The following is an 18,458-nucleotide window of genomic DNA, read 5'->3' as shown; positions in this document are numbered from 1 at the left end:
TGGGCCTAGACTTATGGGACCTGGCTCTAGTTCCAGCCTGGTGGTCTACCAACCGTGCAGCCTGGAGCAAAGTGTGGGCCTCTCAGAGTTCCTCATCTGTATAAAGAGGGTGATGAAATCTGGCCGGCAGGAGGCTGTCCTGTGGGGGAAGTTACGGCTTCCATGAGCTGGGAGGGGCTTAGCCCTGTCTTTTGTCTAATGGAGAAGCAGCTCTGACCAAAGCAGCAATGACTCGGTTTCCTTGGCCTCTGAACCACAACTGCTCTCCCTGCTGGGTTACCCATCAGCACTTGCTCTGCCTCTAGTCGTGGTCTCTCTTCCCAGCTGGAGTGTGCTACGTTCCCAAGGTCAGGGGCAGCTCCATCAGCATGACCAGGATGGGTCTCCTGGCAAATCCAGCAGCACCAGGGGGTGTGTGTCTGGGATGGATCTGCTCATATCCTGGACCCTACCAACATGAGACCCTAGCCCGCAGTGCCACCTCTCTGTCCCAGAATAATAGGCGGCCCCCAGCTCCGACTTGCAAGCCAGAAGCCCATCATGGTACAACAGCAGTGGCTGTGACCCCCAGGCACCTACTGCCAGATTGAAAGATCTGCTGGCTTGGCTAATGGGCATACAGCCCCGCGCTGCAGCAGGAGGCCATCAACTCTGGGAGACAGGGTGCTAATGGAGGCAGCTGTGGGCTGTCAGCCCCACATCCTGACCCAACACCAGCATCTCAGTGCGTGAGAGCTGGTGAAAGCCAAGGATATTACTGGGTTACCCATAAAGCACCGTCATGGCCATGGTGGCCATGCTCACAGCGTCATGGCTCTGGGTACCTGTACAGCAATGCTTCAGTTCATCTGCCTTGGGGGCTGCCATGAGCAGGGCTGGGCCCCCTCATGACCACCCACACCAAGCTCAGTCCAGAACCCTGCAGAGGCTAGACCCCAGGGAGCCAGCTCCTGTTCATCAGGATTTCAGGAACACAAGACAACGTGGCCCACTTCAGTGTGGACATGGTCGCCCTGGCTGGCAGCAGAGAGCTCCTGGGTCTGAGGTCACCAACACAAGGCCCTGTCCCTCAGCTCTTCCTCCCCACTGAGTGGAGACAGACACAAAGTCCCTGATTGATCAACCCCACAAACATCTCAAGATTCTCACTCAGTGGATGTGTGTAGATGTGCAGTGCGTAAGATTAAGTCCTGACCCCGTGCATGCTGGGTGGATGGGTGGAGGGGGCCCTCCCCCTCCTTCTTACCTTCCGGCCGTGGTAGCCCTGGATCCCTGGGTCTCCCTGGAGAACAGAGAGGAGGTGGTTTAAGTGTTTTCCCAATGCCAGGCTGTGGTTCTCTGTATCCTCCACACCCTCTCTTCCTTCTAATAGCTCCAAATCTCCCAGCTCTTCCAGCAGCCTCTGAGGCCAGCATGCCCTGGTTCTGCTCCCCAGAACAGGCTTGGCTGGGTGCAGGGCTGGCAGAAAGGCTCCATGTGAGAGGGGCCCAGGAGACCAAAGGGTCAGCTTTTGTTCTACAATGGCTCTATATGGCCTGGGCAACTCCATTCCCCAGAGCTCCCAGCTTCCTTGTGGCCTGGGCAGCTCCATTCCCCAGAGCTCCCAGCTTCTACCCCCAGAGCTCTGGTGTCCCAGCTTGTAAGAGTCTGGTCTATACCATGGACTAGTGGGCAAGGTTCCCCGAGAGACTAGACAACCCTGAAGGTCATTTAGGAGTGTTTCGGGTACGAGACGGAACACATGGGTACTGAGATATCGTGGCCGTGACCTCAGTTTCCAGCAGGACTCTACTTTGCTTGGTGGGAGGGCTGCTTTTGACATCAGCCATGGCATTCTCCAGGTTGGCCCAGGGTACACCAGAGGGACAATTCTTGCTGGAAACAAAGTGGCTCCTGGGTGTGGGGGTAGTGTTTGGGAAGTGAGCCAAACGCGGTCACTTTTCTGTGGAGATAGCTCTCAGCCTCTTCCCCAGGAGCCTCCTATGATGCCCCCATCTCTCCTGTGGGCACCCCAGGAAGGCACTTACCTTCGGTCCTGGAGGCCCTGGTAAGCCCTGTGGAAGCAAGGAGAAGGTGAATGGAGATGGCTGGGGTTAGCCATGAGCAGCCCCTGATAACTGTGGGGCAAGGGCATTGGGAAGGGGCAGAGGAGGGTCTTTGAAACATCCAGGAAGAGGAATACTACGAAAAAAAATCATCCATGAATTTTTTTTATGCATGGATTTTTAATTGCTTTTTGCACCCAAATGAAATTATTTTTGTTTCATTTAGCCATCAACTTCATGTTGTGAGAGAACAAATGGGCATGCTGGCAAGTGGCTCTGGAGGGACTCAGAAGGGCATGTGAAACCTGCAGAGGGCACCCAGGGACAGCAGGCATGGGGCCCTCGGTGCAGCCATGTGGGCGCCATAAGCATCCACAGTGCTTGCCCACTGGAAAGTAGGCCAGTGGCATCAGGCTAAATTGGTAGTGTGCTTAGTCCAGATACCCACCCTCCTGCCTCCTAATTGGGGCTCCTCCCTGGAAAGCCAACCTGACCCAGCCCAGCCTTGATTGAGCCCTTGGCTCTGCTGCTGCCCAGGGTGCTGTGACCACAGCAGCTGGCAGTGGGGAAGTACTGTGGGCTGAGGGGGCTGTTAGAGAGAGGCTGGGGAAGGCTGGCTCCACCGTGGTCTTGGGTGTGGATCTGGAATAGCATACGCTGGTGGCTGACCACCACACCGCCTGTGCCCGGCATGCTCAGTTGGATTAAAATGCATGCTGTGCCCAGCCATAAACAACCTCACAAAGCAAGCCATTCGGCCTGGTGTCATGGAACGAGAGCCCACGGTGTTGGGTGGGAGGTTTTCAGCACAGTAGGAGTTTTGCCTGCTTGGGGTTTTGTGGCTTGGTTTGGTTCAGTTTTCATAACCTCTCAGGTTTTCTATGTGCCCATCCCCAAACTGATGGAAGCAAGACCAACCACCCTCTCTGGGTTCCTGGAGAAAAGAAATATCTAAAATATGCTCTGGGAGCAAAGCTGAGCAGGAGAGCTGGCTCCCAGCAACACAGGCCTTCATACCATCAGGGCCAGCCTTGCCAGCCAAGCTGGACGACATGGGCAGCCAAAGCTGCTGCTAGCCCCCAGGGACCCTTATGTGGAGGCCCACAGTTGGCAGCTAGGGCTGCCCAGGTGTCCGGGTGTGATGAACGCTCATGCATGTGATTGTGGGTGAGATGGCGGAGATCTGTCAAGGGGTCCTGGGCTCCAGGAGTCCTCCCCCAGGAATCTGTCCCAGCTGAACCCCCAGTGATGCATAAGGCCAGAGGACTTGGCAGGCCCATGCAGGGCCCTGAGCACCCAGCTCAAAAGGGTGGTCCAGCCATGTGACCCTGCACAGGCCCTGGAAACCACATGTGTTCAGGTTTTGCTCCTTCAGAACCTATTGCCTACAGTGTGGGCTTTCCTAGGCCCTGGGGCCAGGGGCCAGGAACCAGGGGTGGCCGTGGAAGGTAGCCGTAGGGCTTTGCACCCCAAACTGCTCACTGCTGAGGCTGGCCAAGGTTGTAGCCCACACGTGTTCCCTTTCTGGAAGGCAAAGACTTAACCTACGGCCCTGCTAGGTGTGTTTTCAGGACTACCAGCCAGTGTCCCAGGGATGGGCCTGTGTGCCTCCAGTGACTTTGCCAAGGCATTTCTGCCATTGGGTGGAGGCCCAGGTTCCCATTGATTATTTAAGGCTTGGAAGCTTCCAGAACAAATCCTGTGACAAATCTTGCAGGGGAGAGGAAGGAGATACTTACAGGTGGCCCTATGGGCCCTGGCAAGCCTGGATGTCCAAGAGGTCCACTTGGTCCAGGGGGTCCTGGAGGCCCTGGTGGGCCCTGGATGCCAGCCTGGCCCTGCTCCCCCTGAGGTTTATGGAAACAAGAGTTAGAAGAAGGCCCTGCAGCTGTGTACTAGTCCCCAGCCCAGCGCCATGCACCCAATGATGGCTTTGTGGTGGGCTCTGCTGGGAAGGCAGCGGTGATGGTGGGGACAGGATGGGGGTGAGGTGGGAGTGTGATGGTAGTGATGCTGTGAAGTGCGGTGACTACATGCAGAGGCTGGTGGTGGTGGTGGTGAGAAGGTGGCCAATACACCAGGGTCCCAAGAGGCAGAGAGGACCTGCTGTGTAGACAGCAGCCGGTGCCCAGGGGAGGGGTGCCTCCTGGTCTGACCACAGGCCTGCTCCTAACCTGCCCTGATGGCCAACGTTCAGTCCTAGGGGTCCGTGGCCTGGGCCTATGTCTATCGCCCTCTCGCTGTGTGACCAGTCCCCACATGCCAGCCTCTCTGTCACTGGATGGGAGCCAAGCCTGCTAATGTCCTGGCCTAGCCCTTTGCTGTTTCCACATGATCCTGAGGTCAGAGGCTATAACTTTGGTGTGGCCTACTCTGCACCCTGAGCAAGAGAGGTCATGTGAAAAATTTGGATAGGTGGTTTCTGATGCAGCGCTGGGGGCCTGGGCAATGCTGGGCCCACAGTCCTGGGTCAAGGGGAGTGCTTGAGTCCCCTCGGAGGCCTCGATCTCCAGACTTCATTCCTTCCTTACACATAGCCTTCATCTTTCCCTAAGGTAGAGTAGCTGGCTACAAGCCCTAGGCTGGGTAGGTAGAACAGTGATGCTGCCAGGTCTGTAAGAGTTGACAGCATAGAAAGCTCTTGTCCGTACCAGCTCCCTGAGCTCAGCCTCCCCATGCCCAGTGCCTGATGCCCAAGGGGGACAAGGATGCCACTGTGTCCTCTTGCAGGGTGAAAAGAGAGCCGTGATTATGGTCTGACCCATGCCATGAGGGACAATGTGGGCTCAGCTCTTGTGAGGGAGAGCCCATGGGCTCTAAGAGAGAACAGGCTGTAAGCACTTGGCCCCGGCCTGGATACTACAGAGGACACAGGCTCCCGCCCAAGGTCTTCTGCTTCCCCCTTGCTGGGCACTGTGTGGGAAATACAGCGACTGCCACACGAGTGTACACCCTGGGAAGGAGAGAAGTGGGGTTTCAGCCACACCTGCCTGGACCTCCTCTCAGCTGCAACTCCTCAGTGGCAGACTTGGGCCACCTTAGGGCTCAGGGAGTCCTTGACAGAGGAGGCAGGTGCAGAAGTCGCTTTGGTGGCAGCTCTGCCTTCCTGATGTACTTTTGGCCACGACATTCTAGAATACTGACAACCCAAGTCCTATTTTACAAAAGAGAAAAATGGGGTTCAGAGAAGTTGAGCTCCTGGACACAGGTCACACAGGGAATTCAGTGTGGAGCCGGGATGCAAACTCAGAGCTGGAGACTATATTCCGCCAGCTACCCCGGGCTTCCTGACCAGCTTGCTGCACCTTGGAAATGACCACCTGCTAAGCACATCATAAGTCATAGAAAACTTCCTCTTTCAACTCATCTATAACCCAGTGTTCATGTGTCTTGTAGAGCCTATAAAATCAATATCGGTTCATTGATAGGAAATGGATGAACCATTTTTTGCTGCCTGACAGCTGCCAGTATAGAAACTACATTCTCCAGGTAGGGTCTGCAGCAGCCAGAACAGGGGCCTTACAGCACAGAAAGCTCTGGCTGAACCACTTCTAGCAGGAACTTGCAGTGTGGGCTCAATGGAACAGGGCTCTCTGCTCCTATTTTCTCCTCAGAGCAGGGACAATGGTGGGTGGCTGGGGTGGGGAATCCTAGAGGACAACTCTTGTAGCATGCCCACAGCAAGACTTGGAGTTCAGGGAGGGCTCAGCAGGCTGCAGTCAGTATAGCCAAGGTCACACAGTGCTGTGGGGTAGTCCAGAAGAACAGCCACTCTGAGAGGGGCTCGCTGCTCCCAGCATGGGATAGGGCTCAGGCAGGGGTGGGTGACAGTGGGGCCAGCAGCCCCTTGAGCAGCTTTGCTGGGGAATGGGCACTCGGTGCCCACTGAGACTCTCGAGGGTTGGGCCACTATAGTGTGACAGGCAGCCCAAGCACCTCATGGGCCTCTGTATTTTTGCTGCTAATTGGAGTCATTGGCCAGCCTTATCCCATCAGGGGCCTGCACCCTGAGCCCTGCTTTCAGAGAGCAGCTCAGAGCCCTGAGGTGACGCCAGTGCTTTGTGGGGAAGGGGAGTGAGTACTGGTGGTCGGGGCTGGGGCAGAGTGGACCACCTGGCCAGAATCAGGCTGCTGTCTTTTGAAGAGCAGGGCTGAGCCTTGTGACCTGGTCCCAGCCCAGCTTTGGAAGGCAGGAAGCAGCTGCTCATCCTGGGGACGCCTATTGGTTGTAGAACATATTCCCTGGCCCTTTGCCTTCAGGTGGCAAAGGACAGAAGCCAGACAATCAGCATTTCTAAGTGTCAAGGATGCAGGCCCCACCAAGAGAGCTGACGGTGGGGTCTGATGACCGGGTTGCCAGCTCAAATTCTGCCTCCAGCTGTCAGTGTGTGACCTTGGGCTACTCATTTCTCTGAATCTCTGTTTCCTGGTCTCCCATCTATGGGTAATAGTAAAAATGATGGCAAACAGTAATCAAGTACTTACCCTGGGCCTGGAACTATTCCAAGAACTATACACACACCACACTACCATCCTCGTTTTCTAGTTCAGAAAGCTGAAGGCTGAGGCACACAGCTAGGGATGGGCCAAAGACCTGGACACAAATGAGTGTTCCATAACACATTGGTTGTGTGAGCCTGGGCAATCTCTCTGAGCCTTGATTCCCCCAGTGATGAAATAGGATGATCATATCCAATGCATGGAATGTTGGGAATGTTCAATACATTCAGCCTGTCAACCACATAATAATGTGGTGTCTGGCACACAGGGGCAGTGATGGTGGCTGTTAGGAGTAATGGCGTAGCAGGTGTACTTCTTGTGGGCAGCCCTCGCCCTGTGTTCTGACTTCCCCAAGGCAAGGCGTTCAGGGGCCCATTTCTGGCTCATTTCATTGAACTGCCTTCGCCGTAGGTGATCTATGTGGTGGGGCGCGGAAATTTGCTGGGCCCCTTGGAGCAGCTGGGCACAATTCCGGCAAACAGGAAAGGGTGCTCTACCTGGAAGGTTCGCCTTTTTATGACTGGGGGTGGAGCCAGTCGCACTGAATTGAGGAGAGGCAGCAGCTGAGCAGGATAAGTGGGGGGAAGTCAGAAGGCAAAGATCGCAGGTGTCCCCATAGATGCCAAGTCGCCAGGAAGGACAGCAGCAGAAGAGGAGAGAAGAGAAGTCAGCATGAAACAGAAAAACAGGAGGGAGGGCGTGAATGGAGCACATTCATGGCCAAGGATGCAGGGCTGATCTTGCCCTTGGTCCATCCCATAGAAGGAGCTCCCGGTTCACGCCCTGCCTCGGCCTCCAGCTTGGAACCAAGGGTGGAGATCAGCAGGCCTCTGGGCCTGGAGAGTGGTCCTCCTCAGCTGGTTCATCCAGGCCACAGAGGCCACCTGACACATGGCCCAACATTGCACAGCCAGCCCCTCACCCACCCCCACCGGGGGGACAGAGGCTCTGGCCAGCAAGCCCTCAGAAGCAGCTAAATTGGTACTTCATGGCTGACTGGCTGGCCCGATGTGACCACTTTGGGTTTTTTTTTTTTTTTTTGATTTTTTGGTTGCATGAAAAAGTCTAGTGTCAGCAACCCCAAGGAGGATGACCAAGGGCAACACCAAGGCTGAGGGTGTGGCTAAGTGTGGGCACATGCTAAGAGCTACAAAGATCTCACCCTGTGGCTGGAGGAGGGCTTGGAGACCAGACAGAGATGTCTTTAGAACATTTAACTAGTTGTGGAGGGGCGAGAGGAACTCGCAGTCACATCTAATGGAAGCTTACTTTCTGAAGTTGCTTGGCTGCTTCCAGTCACTCCGACTGTGAAAGCTGCATGGGCCTGTGACTCTCAGAAAAGGCTAGAACTCACAGGAAAGGAGATGCTTGGTTTGGAAAGTGCTGGAACTCACACCAACCCTGAGTGAATGCTGAGAGCCAGGAGCTGCCTAATCTGCATATACATGCAGCTAGAACTTGGGAGCCCAACTCCGGCCTTCCTGCTGCCTTGGTGGACAGCTGTCACTCCCAGTTACCACTCACAACCCCCTCCCAGCATATCCACCCACTGCTGGGGCCTGGGGACGTGCAATGTTGGGCTCCGTGTGCAGGAAGCCTCTTAGAGTGAGGGGTCCATTCCAGAACCCACAAACCTTCAGGGTAATTATCTGGTTGGAGCGAAGAGCTGCCATCGTGCTGCTTAGGTACTCCTAGTTTGGGGAGGGGGCGGGGGGGATGAAAGGGGCAGACACAGGGGAACAGGAGGAATGTGAGTGGGGAGGCCCATGGATACCTGCTCCCCTGCTCTCTGTCCCAGGGTCTCTGTTTTACCTGCTCCCCCATTTCCTCCCTAGGGAAGCTGGGGCCAAGGAGAGAGGTGGGCACCTGCCTCCCCCACCAAGCCTGCAGATCCCTCAGGAAACCAACGGGCCTCCAGGAGCCCCTGCAGCCCTACCTTCTTCTAGATAAACTTGTTCTGCCTGTCAGCTGATGCCCATACCCACTTTCACCCCAGTCCTAACACAGGTCTAACTGTAGCCTGTGGCCAGGGAGCTTCTGAATCTTTCTGTTACTGTCCTCATCCCTTTTCTTCTGTTGGGCTAAGGAGGAGAGAACCAGTCCCCTCCCACTGGCAAGCATCCCTGGGAACAGATAACATGCCACCCTCATGCCTGCAGTTGTGTTGTCTTTCACGCAGGGGGCTGCTGCCTTTTTTTGGGATAACGTAACAGCCCTGTGAGTTCATTGTTTCAAACAGGCACAGCTGACCTTCTATTATTGTATCAGGATCCAGCTGGCCGGAACACCAGGGCCCTGCATTCCAGGTGTGCATGCCACCCGCAGGCCAGCTATGTCTGCTTGGTCCACTTCCCCCCTCTCTCATGTGCCAGCCCCCTTAGGGCTTCCTCCTGGCCTAGGAGCTGGCCTGACTGCCTGCCTGCTTAGTGGCTGGGGCAGAGGGCATACCCTGCTAGCAGAATCCTCCCACAGCCAGCAGAACCCTCAGCCTGGTTTATGTCAGTCTCCAGTTCCTAAGCCCATGAGGACATTCCAGACATAGGTGAGTGGCCCAGGGAGTCACATGGGGCCCCAGAGTGGAGGGACAGACACCTGGGAACACTAGTCTGTACACCCACTGCCTGAGGCTGATCCGACAGGGAGGAGGGTTCTGCCTTGGGAACTCAGAACATGTCTTTTGCCCTGCTTTGTGCTCATAGCAAGGATTCCCAACAGGCCGCATGGTCTTCTGGGTTCTGTGTTTTGGGGTAGAACCGGGAGAAGGATGGAACTGGGAGAGGACTGGTGGAGGATCCATCTCAGCCCGAGGGTCCCCACCCCACTGGGAACAGTGTCCTTTTTTCTTCACCAGGTGTGCCTGGTGATGTTGCTCCAGGGGCTAGCCCTGTACCAAAGTTTGGGTCCACCGAAACATTGACTAGCCCCAAAGTCCTTATACTTGGCCAGGGCAAGTGGCTGGACAAACACACACATTCTGGATGGATTGGGAAGGAGACACACAACCTGACACCAGTCACACAGCAGAGCAGGGAATGGGGCATGGGTCCCAGACACACAGAGTCAGTGCCCACACGGTCTGCTCTGTACACACACACACACACACACACACACACACACACGGAGCTGTGCCAGCCACCCACACTGCACATCACCTCTGTGCTGGGGACCCCAGCGGGTGGAGGCTCCCTAGGCAGCAATGCCTCTGAGAGGGGCCGGAGCAGCAGTCCACTTACCCGGTGTGGGTACTCTCCACATTGACCCTGGGAGGAGAAAGAAGAGAAGGACAAGTGAGGCATTTGAGGGGGAATGTCTGTCCCTCAGGGACGTCCCCAGGACCTGAAGACTTGCTGTGCATTTCATTCTCCATCAGCCCAACTCTGGTCCTGGACTGTGTCCTCAGAGGCCAGCAAGGGGCCTGTGAGTGCTTTCTTAGCAGACACCTCAAGATCTCAGGGGTTCACCATGGGGGTGGCTGATGGGAAGGACCAAAGAAGAAACTGGAGGGGGTCCTGTTTCATCCCCCAAAAGAATGCTACCACAACAGCTCCCCTCTATTGCTTTTCCAGAGGATGGCATTTGAGGGTCTGGGAACAGAAACAAACTTAAAAAGGGCTACTCTGTCCCTGTGTCCCCCAGGGAGTGGGGGCAGCTGCCTTGAAGGAAGATTCTGGAAAAACTGCCCCATGCTGACCTTTTCTCCTTTTTGTCCTTGAGGTCCCTGCAAGGCAAAGGAGAGAGTTCAAGTTCAAAGCCGGGAAAATGCCACAGCCCCGCCCAAGATCCTCCATGGGAGATATGAACAAGAGATACCAACCTGCTGTCCTCGGGGACCTGTCAGGCCCTTGGGGAGAAAAGACACACACATCAGGGCCATGGGCCTGGCTGGGACCTGTGATGGGAGCCACAGCCAGGACTTCCTGCTTCCCACATGGTTAGGGCAACCTGGTCTTATACTGTAGGCTTCCGCTGCTTCACCAGTCAGTGGGTGCCACAGGCAGCAGGTACAAGAAACATTTTTCCAGCACTATGTTCTCATGGGCCAGTTACGTGGAAGGTTGCACTTGAGTGCCAGGTGGCCCTGGGTACTGCCAGCCTGCAGAACATTGTCTGCTTTCTACACTCAGCTTCAGTGGAAGGCACCCCCGACCCACCCAGCTAGAGGGCTCTCAGTGTCCAGGTGGGTGGGGGAACTGAGCCAGTGTTGCAGACCCAGAGAGCCCTGGGGAAACTTTGGGCAAGAGGGGAAGCAGCAAGTGAACAACCTCAGCCATATTCTGGGCTCCTTGGGGCAACACAGGGATCTCAGGTTTTCCTTGAATGATGTTTTGTCAAGTTCATGGGGCTGAGGCCGGTGTTGCAGTGCAGCAAGCCAAGCCTGTGCCACCAGCTTCCCATATGGGCACTGGTTTAAATCCTAACTGTTCCCTGGGATCCAGCTCGCTGGGATCTGATGCCCCTGGGGAAACAACAGAGGATGGCCCAAGTATTTGGCCCCATCTACCAGTGTGGATGGAGTCCAGGCTCCTGGATTTGGCCTGGCCCAGTCCTGGTTGTTTCTCTTTCTCTCTGTGTGTCACTCTACCTTTCAAATAAATCAATATCAACCAATCATCTGATCAATCGCTTAAAAAAAAAAGTCACAGTTGAGAGTGACGTGCTCATCACTGAGTGCCCTGCAAGTGCCGTGGGCTACTCTGACTCTCTCTCTTCCTATTTCAGGTGGAGAAGCCCCTGCTTGCCTCTCTTTTTGTGTGATATGTCCGTGACAGACAGGCTTACCCCCACCCTGTCCCTTCATCAGGCAGGGATGCCAGGCTAGCATCACCCCTCTCCCACATCACCCCTTTCCCCATCCCCCAGGAAGCTGGAGTCACACCATCTCGCCTTTCGGTCCAGGTTGGCCCTGCAAGGAGAAGCACATGTGTCAGGTCCCTTCTAGAAGTCTCACCCAGCCCTACCCCCACCTGATTCAGGTGTGAGCCAGCTGCTTTCCCTTCCCCTGTAGTCACTTGCTTGCTCGCTCCTCCATCTCTCTCTGCCATCCCAGGCCCTGCCAACTCACACAGGTTCACTGGCCTTGAATACCTATGACAGGGGTCTGCCCTTCAAAGAGTGAAGGAGGAGGGTTGCAACCTCACACATGTCCACACACACAAAACTGCTTGGTCCTGCCAGCTAAGAGGACATGACCTCCATGAGCTGCTGGCCTATGTGTGTGTGTATAGGCGTCCTTGAGGGATTGGGAGGCATCTTCCCTCCTCACTTCTTCTGGAAGTGAAGAGGGGGCCTCCTTGCCACGAACATTTGGGTTAGGGAACCGACTCCAAAGCTTTCAAATGACCCCAGAGGCACTGTGCCAGAGAAGCAGCCCCACCGTGACGGGCATAGGTGTGCAGCCTTAAATAGGAAGGGAGACCTCAACTCAGAAGAGGTCAGGAGATGCAGGAGGGGCCTTGGAGAGGTGGGGGTCTTGCAGAATGATCAAGAGACCCAGAGATAGTGACCTTAACTGAAGCAGAGGGTTACCAATCCTGGATTCGGCCACTTACCGGTCTACCATCCAGTCCAATGGGACCCTGAAAGCAGAAAGAGCAGGTGTCAAAACCGAGGGCCCCGGGCTCCTGGTGACCAGGGACAAGTGTGAAAAGCTCAGGTTTATGTGACCATGCTCAGTCTGAACCCCAACTTCCCATCCTCAAATAGGGACAAGAATAATAGAACACCCCCCCACCATGCACACATATACATGGGTGGTGCTGGGGAGCAGCACCATATCAGCAGTGGCTAGCACCAAGGCCTGAAGGAAAGGACAGCCTGTGCCTTGCCTTCTAGAACTTTTCTTATGTCCAGTGTGCAAGGGTCAAAAGACACCCAGAGGGCACCCTTGCCTCCCTGGTGGTGGGGTCTCTGCTCAGAGCCCAGTGAGAGCTCTGAGGGCATGGTCCACACCAGGAGACATCTGTTTTGTAGCCTTCCTTGCTGATGCTATCTGGCTGGTCCTTTACTTGAGTGTTGCCCTGTGCTCTGTGCCATGAGTTGGGGGCTCTGAGCTCCTCTTTGAGTGGCTACAGAAGGGAGGGTGAATGGGGGCTGGGATTTCAGATAACCAAGCCCAGAGATGGCCTGGGACACAGCTACCTTCAGCCTTTTCCACTCACCGGAAATCCAGGAAAACCTCGGGAGCCTGGTTGACCCTGAAGAGAAGGGGAGAGCTGTGAGCATGAACAAGAAGTGAGCTGGAGCTGATCGCTGGTCCTCTGGATCACTTTGGCCCCATCCTTGCACTCATGCCTGCTTGCCCCAGGGGGCCACTCACCTCATGAGCCAGATGGGAGAGGTGGAAGGAGATGGATGGGGATTGGAACAGCACAGGACATGTCCTTCAGGAGCGGTGTGGGCAGCGAAAGGAGGGGCCAGCAGGCAGCCCCTGGGAGCTCCTTACTGCTAAGGACACGCTGAGACTGCTTATAAACAGACTGATGGGATGCTGGCGACAGCGGGGAAACAGTGCCTTGAGACCCTCCAAGTCCACTTCATGCATGGTCATCGCTCCCAGCCACTTACCTAAGCGTGGCTAGGATATCAGCAGCTAGTTGAGCTTGACCTTTAGAATGTATATTCACAGGCTAGAAGGGGTAAGATGACTCCTCTCTCCCTTTGACCAGCAGCTTTCTCCCAGAAGCTGGCTCACCTCTGGATTCCCCAGTGTTGGTGGGAGATGCAGAGCAATGCCTGCCCACTTCCCCAGAAGTACAGAGTGTCATGTACAGGGGACACTCAGGAGAGACGGAAGCAGTGTCCTTGCTCAGGTGTTACACAGAGTACAAGGCTGTGGATGGCTGAGCAGGAGATTAAGGGTAACAGGAGAAATACAAGTTAGGTTGTTCCCTCTTCTCATGAGCCGACAAGGACTCTTTTAGAGACCCACATCACTCCAACTCAGTCTCGTCCCCACTGACCATGTCACTTTCCTTTCCTGCCGCCTTGCCCACCCACTCTGCTCAAGCCCATGGCTTACCTGCCTCTCCCTGATACACATATCCAGCACTCAGCATGACATCTCCCTTGCTTGAGTTTTAGTCTTGCCTCTACCAACAATGGCTGTACAACCCTAAGCAGGTTGTCTAACCTTCCCCAAGTGGCAATTCTGCAATGGCAATGACCTGCTCGGACAGCAGAACTGTTGAGGCAGCTGCCACCCCTGGCTGTATGTTGCCTTGGACTGCACAGAGGAGCCTCAGAATGCAGCAAGGCTGCTGTGGAACCCCATGAGTGCTGAGACTGTTGTCGTTCAGGGAGGTAATCCCAGGGTCAGATGCATGCCTCTAGATCCACTGATGGTGGCCCTGCAACATCTCCAAGCTGCCCAGGTCCACACACATGGCTAGCCATGAGTGCCTGACGGCCTCTGCTCACAGCACAATGTTGACCATTCTGACTGGGTGGGATAGGGACCCTGCGATGGGAGGGAGCAGGCTAATGGCCAGCATCCAAATGGGCAGCAGGGAGAAGTTGCTCTCTTCTGAGACCGGCCCCTGGCGTCTCCCTTCCAAGGATCAGCAGTGAGGCTAAGAATAGCCCAGAAGAGAAAACCCGGAAACCCTGCCTCCCAGGCAAGCTTTCTGTAAACTGCGCTCAGGGCCCGAAGCAGAGGTCAAGCAGGAGAAGGAACATCTTCAAGTGGCACTCCGGATACTGTTGGCGCGGTGGGGATAATCACACAGTTTGTTAATTACAGAGCCTTCCCAGGAGCTGGCCACATCTCTGCAGCCCAGAGCCAGATCCAGGGCTAACCAGACTTTTTTTTTCTTTCCTTGGGGATCTTGGGGAAAAATGTTGTCATAAACCAGCCCTCTGCTTCCTGGAGTGGGGCAGGAGCACAGGGGAGGGGGATGTCTGGGGAAGACTTAGAGCTCCATTGGAAACAGGCTGAGTTCTGGCTCCTCCTCTCCCTGCCATCCCCCCAGCGTTAACTGCCACTCTGACCTGTTTGTGAACTCCTTGTTTGAACTTGGCTAATAGGGGATGCTAGGTGATTTGTCTTTTCTCTACTAATTTGAGCAAAAAAGGATAAGAAGGACTTTGCTGGTCATAAATGTTGCAAATACTTTCTAGTCAGGCGTTTATCTTAGATTTTGTGCTGAGCTCTGTCATTTGGAAGGTTTATACCTATGCAGGCAAACTTAGCGACGTGTTCTGGCTTTGGGGCTTGATGCTTCAAAAAGGTCTTCATCAGTTCAGAATCTGAACACATTCCTTCCGTGCTTTGTTCGTGCTTTACTATTTTCGTGTTTTGCATCTAAGCACTTTATTCATTTGGAATTTATTCTGATAGAGTGAGATTGTGTTCTATTTTGTTTTTGTTTTTAATTTTTTTCCTAATGGCTTGCTATTGCCCAAGCATGGTTTCCGGAGCAATCCATCACTCTTTCTATTGTGAAATGAAGCTTTCTTCATGGACCACCCCCCACCCTGTGCATCTGGCTTTATTTCTGCACACTCACATGTGTGCGCACACACTACTCACCCCATTCTGCTGTATTCATTTGCTTGTTCTAATGGCACTGCTTCCTACTGCATTTTGATATATAGTAGAACAACTGGTCCCTTCATTCTGTCATCCTTATTTCCTGACTGTCTCACCAGCTCATTTTCTTTCAAACACAGCTTAACGTTTTACTGGACTCCAAACCTTATAAAAATTTCACCAGAATGAGGAGTAAATTTATAGATACCCAGGGCCGGCAGTTGGCCTAGTGGCTAAGATGCAGATTAAGATCCCTGCATCCCATGTTGGAGTTTCTGGCTCCAGCTGCTTGTCAGTGCAGACCGCAGCAGGCAATAGTGATGGTTCAATTCATTGCATACTTGCCACTCACATGAGACCCAAACTGAGCTCTTACTCTCTCAAATAAATAAAAAAATGTTTTAAAAAACTTTGATAGATGAAATAGGAGTCATTATCAGCATCCTACATAGGCATCAGGTGGAGTCCCAGCTTCTCCACTTGCAATCTGGCTCCCTAGAAAACAGCAGAGGAAGAGAGCCAAGTTCTTGGGCTCCTACATCCATGTGGGAGACCAGGAAGAAACTTCTAACTGACCCAAATTAATCTGTGGACTAACATTACATCCTTCTATATAAAAACAGAGGAAATAAGCTTTTGATTCACCTCTGAAATAATCTCCATACAAAGCCAAGAGAGAAAGAGAGTAAGGTGCTCCCCACTTTCTAAGTGAGCCCCAACTTTGGCTTGCTCCTCTCTATCTTCCTTAGTTCAGGGTAAAGTACTGTAGAACAACAGGAAGTTCTGGATGCAAGAGCCTATCAGGAAGTTTCCCTTCCTGAAAGTGGGTGTGTGGTGCACCTGCCCGGGCCTTGCCCCACCACAGCCCTGACCTACAAGGCTCCAGAGGTACGGACTTCCTCCCTGGTCCTTGCAGTCATGTACACACTACAGCTGCACCTCTAGGTCCAGGACACGGAGGGGCAGGTTCTGCTCAGGCCACTCCATGAGCAGTCAGAGCGGCTCCCATACACTTCACACTCTGGCCCTCCCGCAGTACACCGACAGCTGTACCCCACACAGGTCCCTCACTTCATGCCCAGGACCCTTGCTCACTGCACATCTTGCCATTTGTCATTCTGGCCTTTTTTTGTTCCCGGAAAGGGCTTCCCCATTCCTCAGTCATCAGGAGGGGCCTCTTAACAGGACACAATCTGCATGTCCTTGCAGTTTGATTACTCCTTCCTCCAGAAAGTCTTCGCTGCCTGCCCCCAACCCTATGTCTGGGGCCCCCACAGTTTCCAGAAGTTACTGTCTGTGTCTCTGTTAATGGCTGAGATGCCTGCTCATCTCTCAGTAGATCCCAGGCCCCGAAGGCAGCGGGTGGCTGTAGCCAGGTATCTGTGGTCTAACACTGGGATGTACTGGCAGCCTGCTGGAAGCCCTCTGCAGGTATGTCCTGCCATTGTGAGCTGGCTTACTGTGATGGAGCCTGCAACTCTGACACACACACGAGAAGCTGTCCCCTTTGAGTTGGGGGATATTCCCTAACCTGGCCTGCAGCGGGAGGGTCCAGCATGCTGTTTCGTGTTTCACTGTGCTGTGAGCTGCCCTCCCCAGGGTGCCCGGATGCTGTACTCTGCCTGGTCCGTTGATGGTTCCTGAGGCAGGTAGCCCAAGAGCAGCAAAGCTGGTTCTGATTTGCAGTATTTCTTCTGGACCCCTACTGGCCACAGGCTCTAGTACCCTCAGTTCCTACTGGGCAAGCTTGCTTAAACCCTGGCCCTTAATGACATCAGACCCTTTGTCTTCTCCGCTATGCCCTTCCCTGGTCCCTGTTCTCACTGACTCAGGGGGCTTCTGGAGGGAGATGTGGGATCACTCCCACTGTTTGGTGAGAACTCAGTGGGGATGGCCTGACCTATCTGGCGATGGTCACTCACACAGGCCAGAGTTGAAGGGGGTTGGGCTCCTGGTGCCCTAATATTTCCCCCAGCATTCAAGTAGACACCCGAAAAAAGAACTATTATATTTGCTGAAGTCAAAGACCAGGATGGGAGACAGGCTTTGGGAGCTGGGGTGCAGTGAGCTAAGCTGTCACCTGTTATGGTGGCATCCCATAAGGGTACCAGTTCGAGTCCTGGCTGCTCCCTGCTATGTACCTTGGAAAGCAGCAGAGGATGGCCCAACTATTCGGGCTCTTGCAGCTCATGTGGAAGACTCAAATGGAGCTCCTGGCTGTGACCAAAACAAACCTCAGCTGTTGTGGACATCGGGGGAGTAAATGAGAAGCCAGAGCTTCCCCTGTCCCTCTTTCTGTCTTACTAACATGTTGATTTTCAAATAATTAAGACAAATCTTTTTAAAAACAATGCAGGCTTTTGGAATGTGGCCAGTCTGGCCAGGTCCCAGCTCTAGCATTTCTGAGCAGAGAAGCCACAAACAAAACAAGAAGTTTCTTTCTCTGTGAAATGGGCCCACAGCTCCCATCTGTCCCAGGAGGACTAGCAGAGCTAGCTAGGGAGTCATCCTGCTGTGGAAGTCAGAGGATGTTGCTAATCCTGCAGTCAGACCCAAGGTAGCAGCTCTTTGTGCACACTGGGTCCCAGGTCGAATGGAGCAGATGCTGACCTCTGTCCTGCCCTCGTGGGACCTTGAGGGTGTCTGCTACTGTGATTGGTTGAACTGCGGCGCACACATGGAGCGTCCAGTGCTAAACCAGGAGGCAGAAGGAGAGAGAGCAGTCTAGGGGTGGGGCCCGTTTCCTTGTTGCTGCCTGTTCTTCCTACAAGGCCCCAGGGCCTGTATTGTCTTTCTATGGCCTGCTCTTACTGCTCATGAACCACAAGGCTTGGGGTCTTGATCTTCACCAGCACACAGGAGGCAGCAGCAAGGAGGACCTAGGCACACACCTGGTTGCGTCACCACAGCCTGGCCGGCTCATCACAGTTGTGGGCTCAGATAACAACCTCTGGAACCCTCTATCCAGGCCTGAGTGACCACTCTGGTATGATTTTTGGGCAAGTCACTCAACCTTTCTGTGTTCTGCTTCCTGGGAAAGGGTTAAATGAATTAGTCCATCTGAAAAATGTCAGGATGCACTTTCCATGGAATAAGTGCTCAGTGTGAGCTGCATCCCCTCGACCCAGCCAGCATGTCTTGCTGCCCTTGCCTTCCTTCCCCTGAGCCTGAGCTCAATGCACTGGCTCCACCTCTGGGCTCTCAGCACTTGCACACCCCCTTCCTGGAGATGCAATGTAACATCTGGTCTCTGGCTCTTCTCCTTAGAATAAGGGAAGCAGAGACTTCTGCTTCCCTGGGCTGGGTCTATCAGCTCAGACACTGGCCGCTGGCTTCATCCATCTGCTCAGTCTCTGAGAGGCTAGCCTTGTGTCTCAGCCCTTACT

General features: G+C 54.2%; 1 protein-coding gene across 1 annotated transcript in view; it reads right to left on the bottom strand.

The window, feature by feature from the left end:
* Nucleotides 1-18,458, bottom strand: part of COL13A1 (collagen type XIII alpha 1 chain) — a 171,127-nt gene that overhangs the window by 91,360 nt on the left and 61,309 nt on the right. The window contains exons 8-18 of the mRNA XM_040976045.1: nucleotides 12,704-12,739; nucleotides 12,095-12,121; nucleotides 11,422-11,448; nucleotides 10,360-10,386; nucleotides 10,237-10,263; nucleotides 9,779-9,805; nucleotides 8,180-8,236; nucleotides 7,043-7,108; nucleotides 3,785-3,892; nucleotides 2,028-2,054; nucleotides 1,247-1,282 (exon numbers count right to left, since the gene is read on the bottom strand). Coding sequence (XP_040831979.1) covers nucleotides 1,247-1,282; nucleotides 2,028-2,054; nucleotides 3,785-3,892; nucleotides 7,043-7,108; nucleotides 8,180-8,236; nucleotides 9,779-9,805; nucleotides 10,237-10,263; nucleotides 10,360-10,386; nucleotides 11,422-11,448; nucleotides 12,095-12,121; nucleotides 12,704-12,739 — 465 coding nt within the window. The remainder of the gene's footprint in view (nucleotides 1-1,246; nucleotides 1,283-2,027; nucleotides 2,055-3,784; nucleotides 3,893-7,042; nucleotides 7,109-8,179; nucleotides 8,237-9,778; nucleotides 9,806-10,236; nucleotides 10,264-10,359; nucleotides 10,387-11,421; nucleotides 11,449-12,094; nucleotides 12,122-12,703; nucleotides 12,740-18,458) is intronic.

Source organism: Ochotona curzoniae, unplaced genomic scaffold (assembly GCF_017591425.1).
Source record: "Ochotona curzoniae isolate NIBS_2020 unplaced genomic scaffold, NIBS_Ocur_1.0 contig_2692, whole genome shotgun sequence".
NCBI lineage: Eukaryota > Metazoa > Chordata > Mammalia > Lagomorpha > Ochotonidae > Ochotona > Ochotona curzoniae.
The sequence above is the reverse complement of the archived record's forward strand: the minus strand, read 5'-3'. Positions and strand labels throughout refer to the sequence as shown.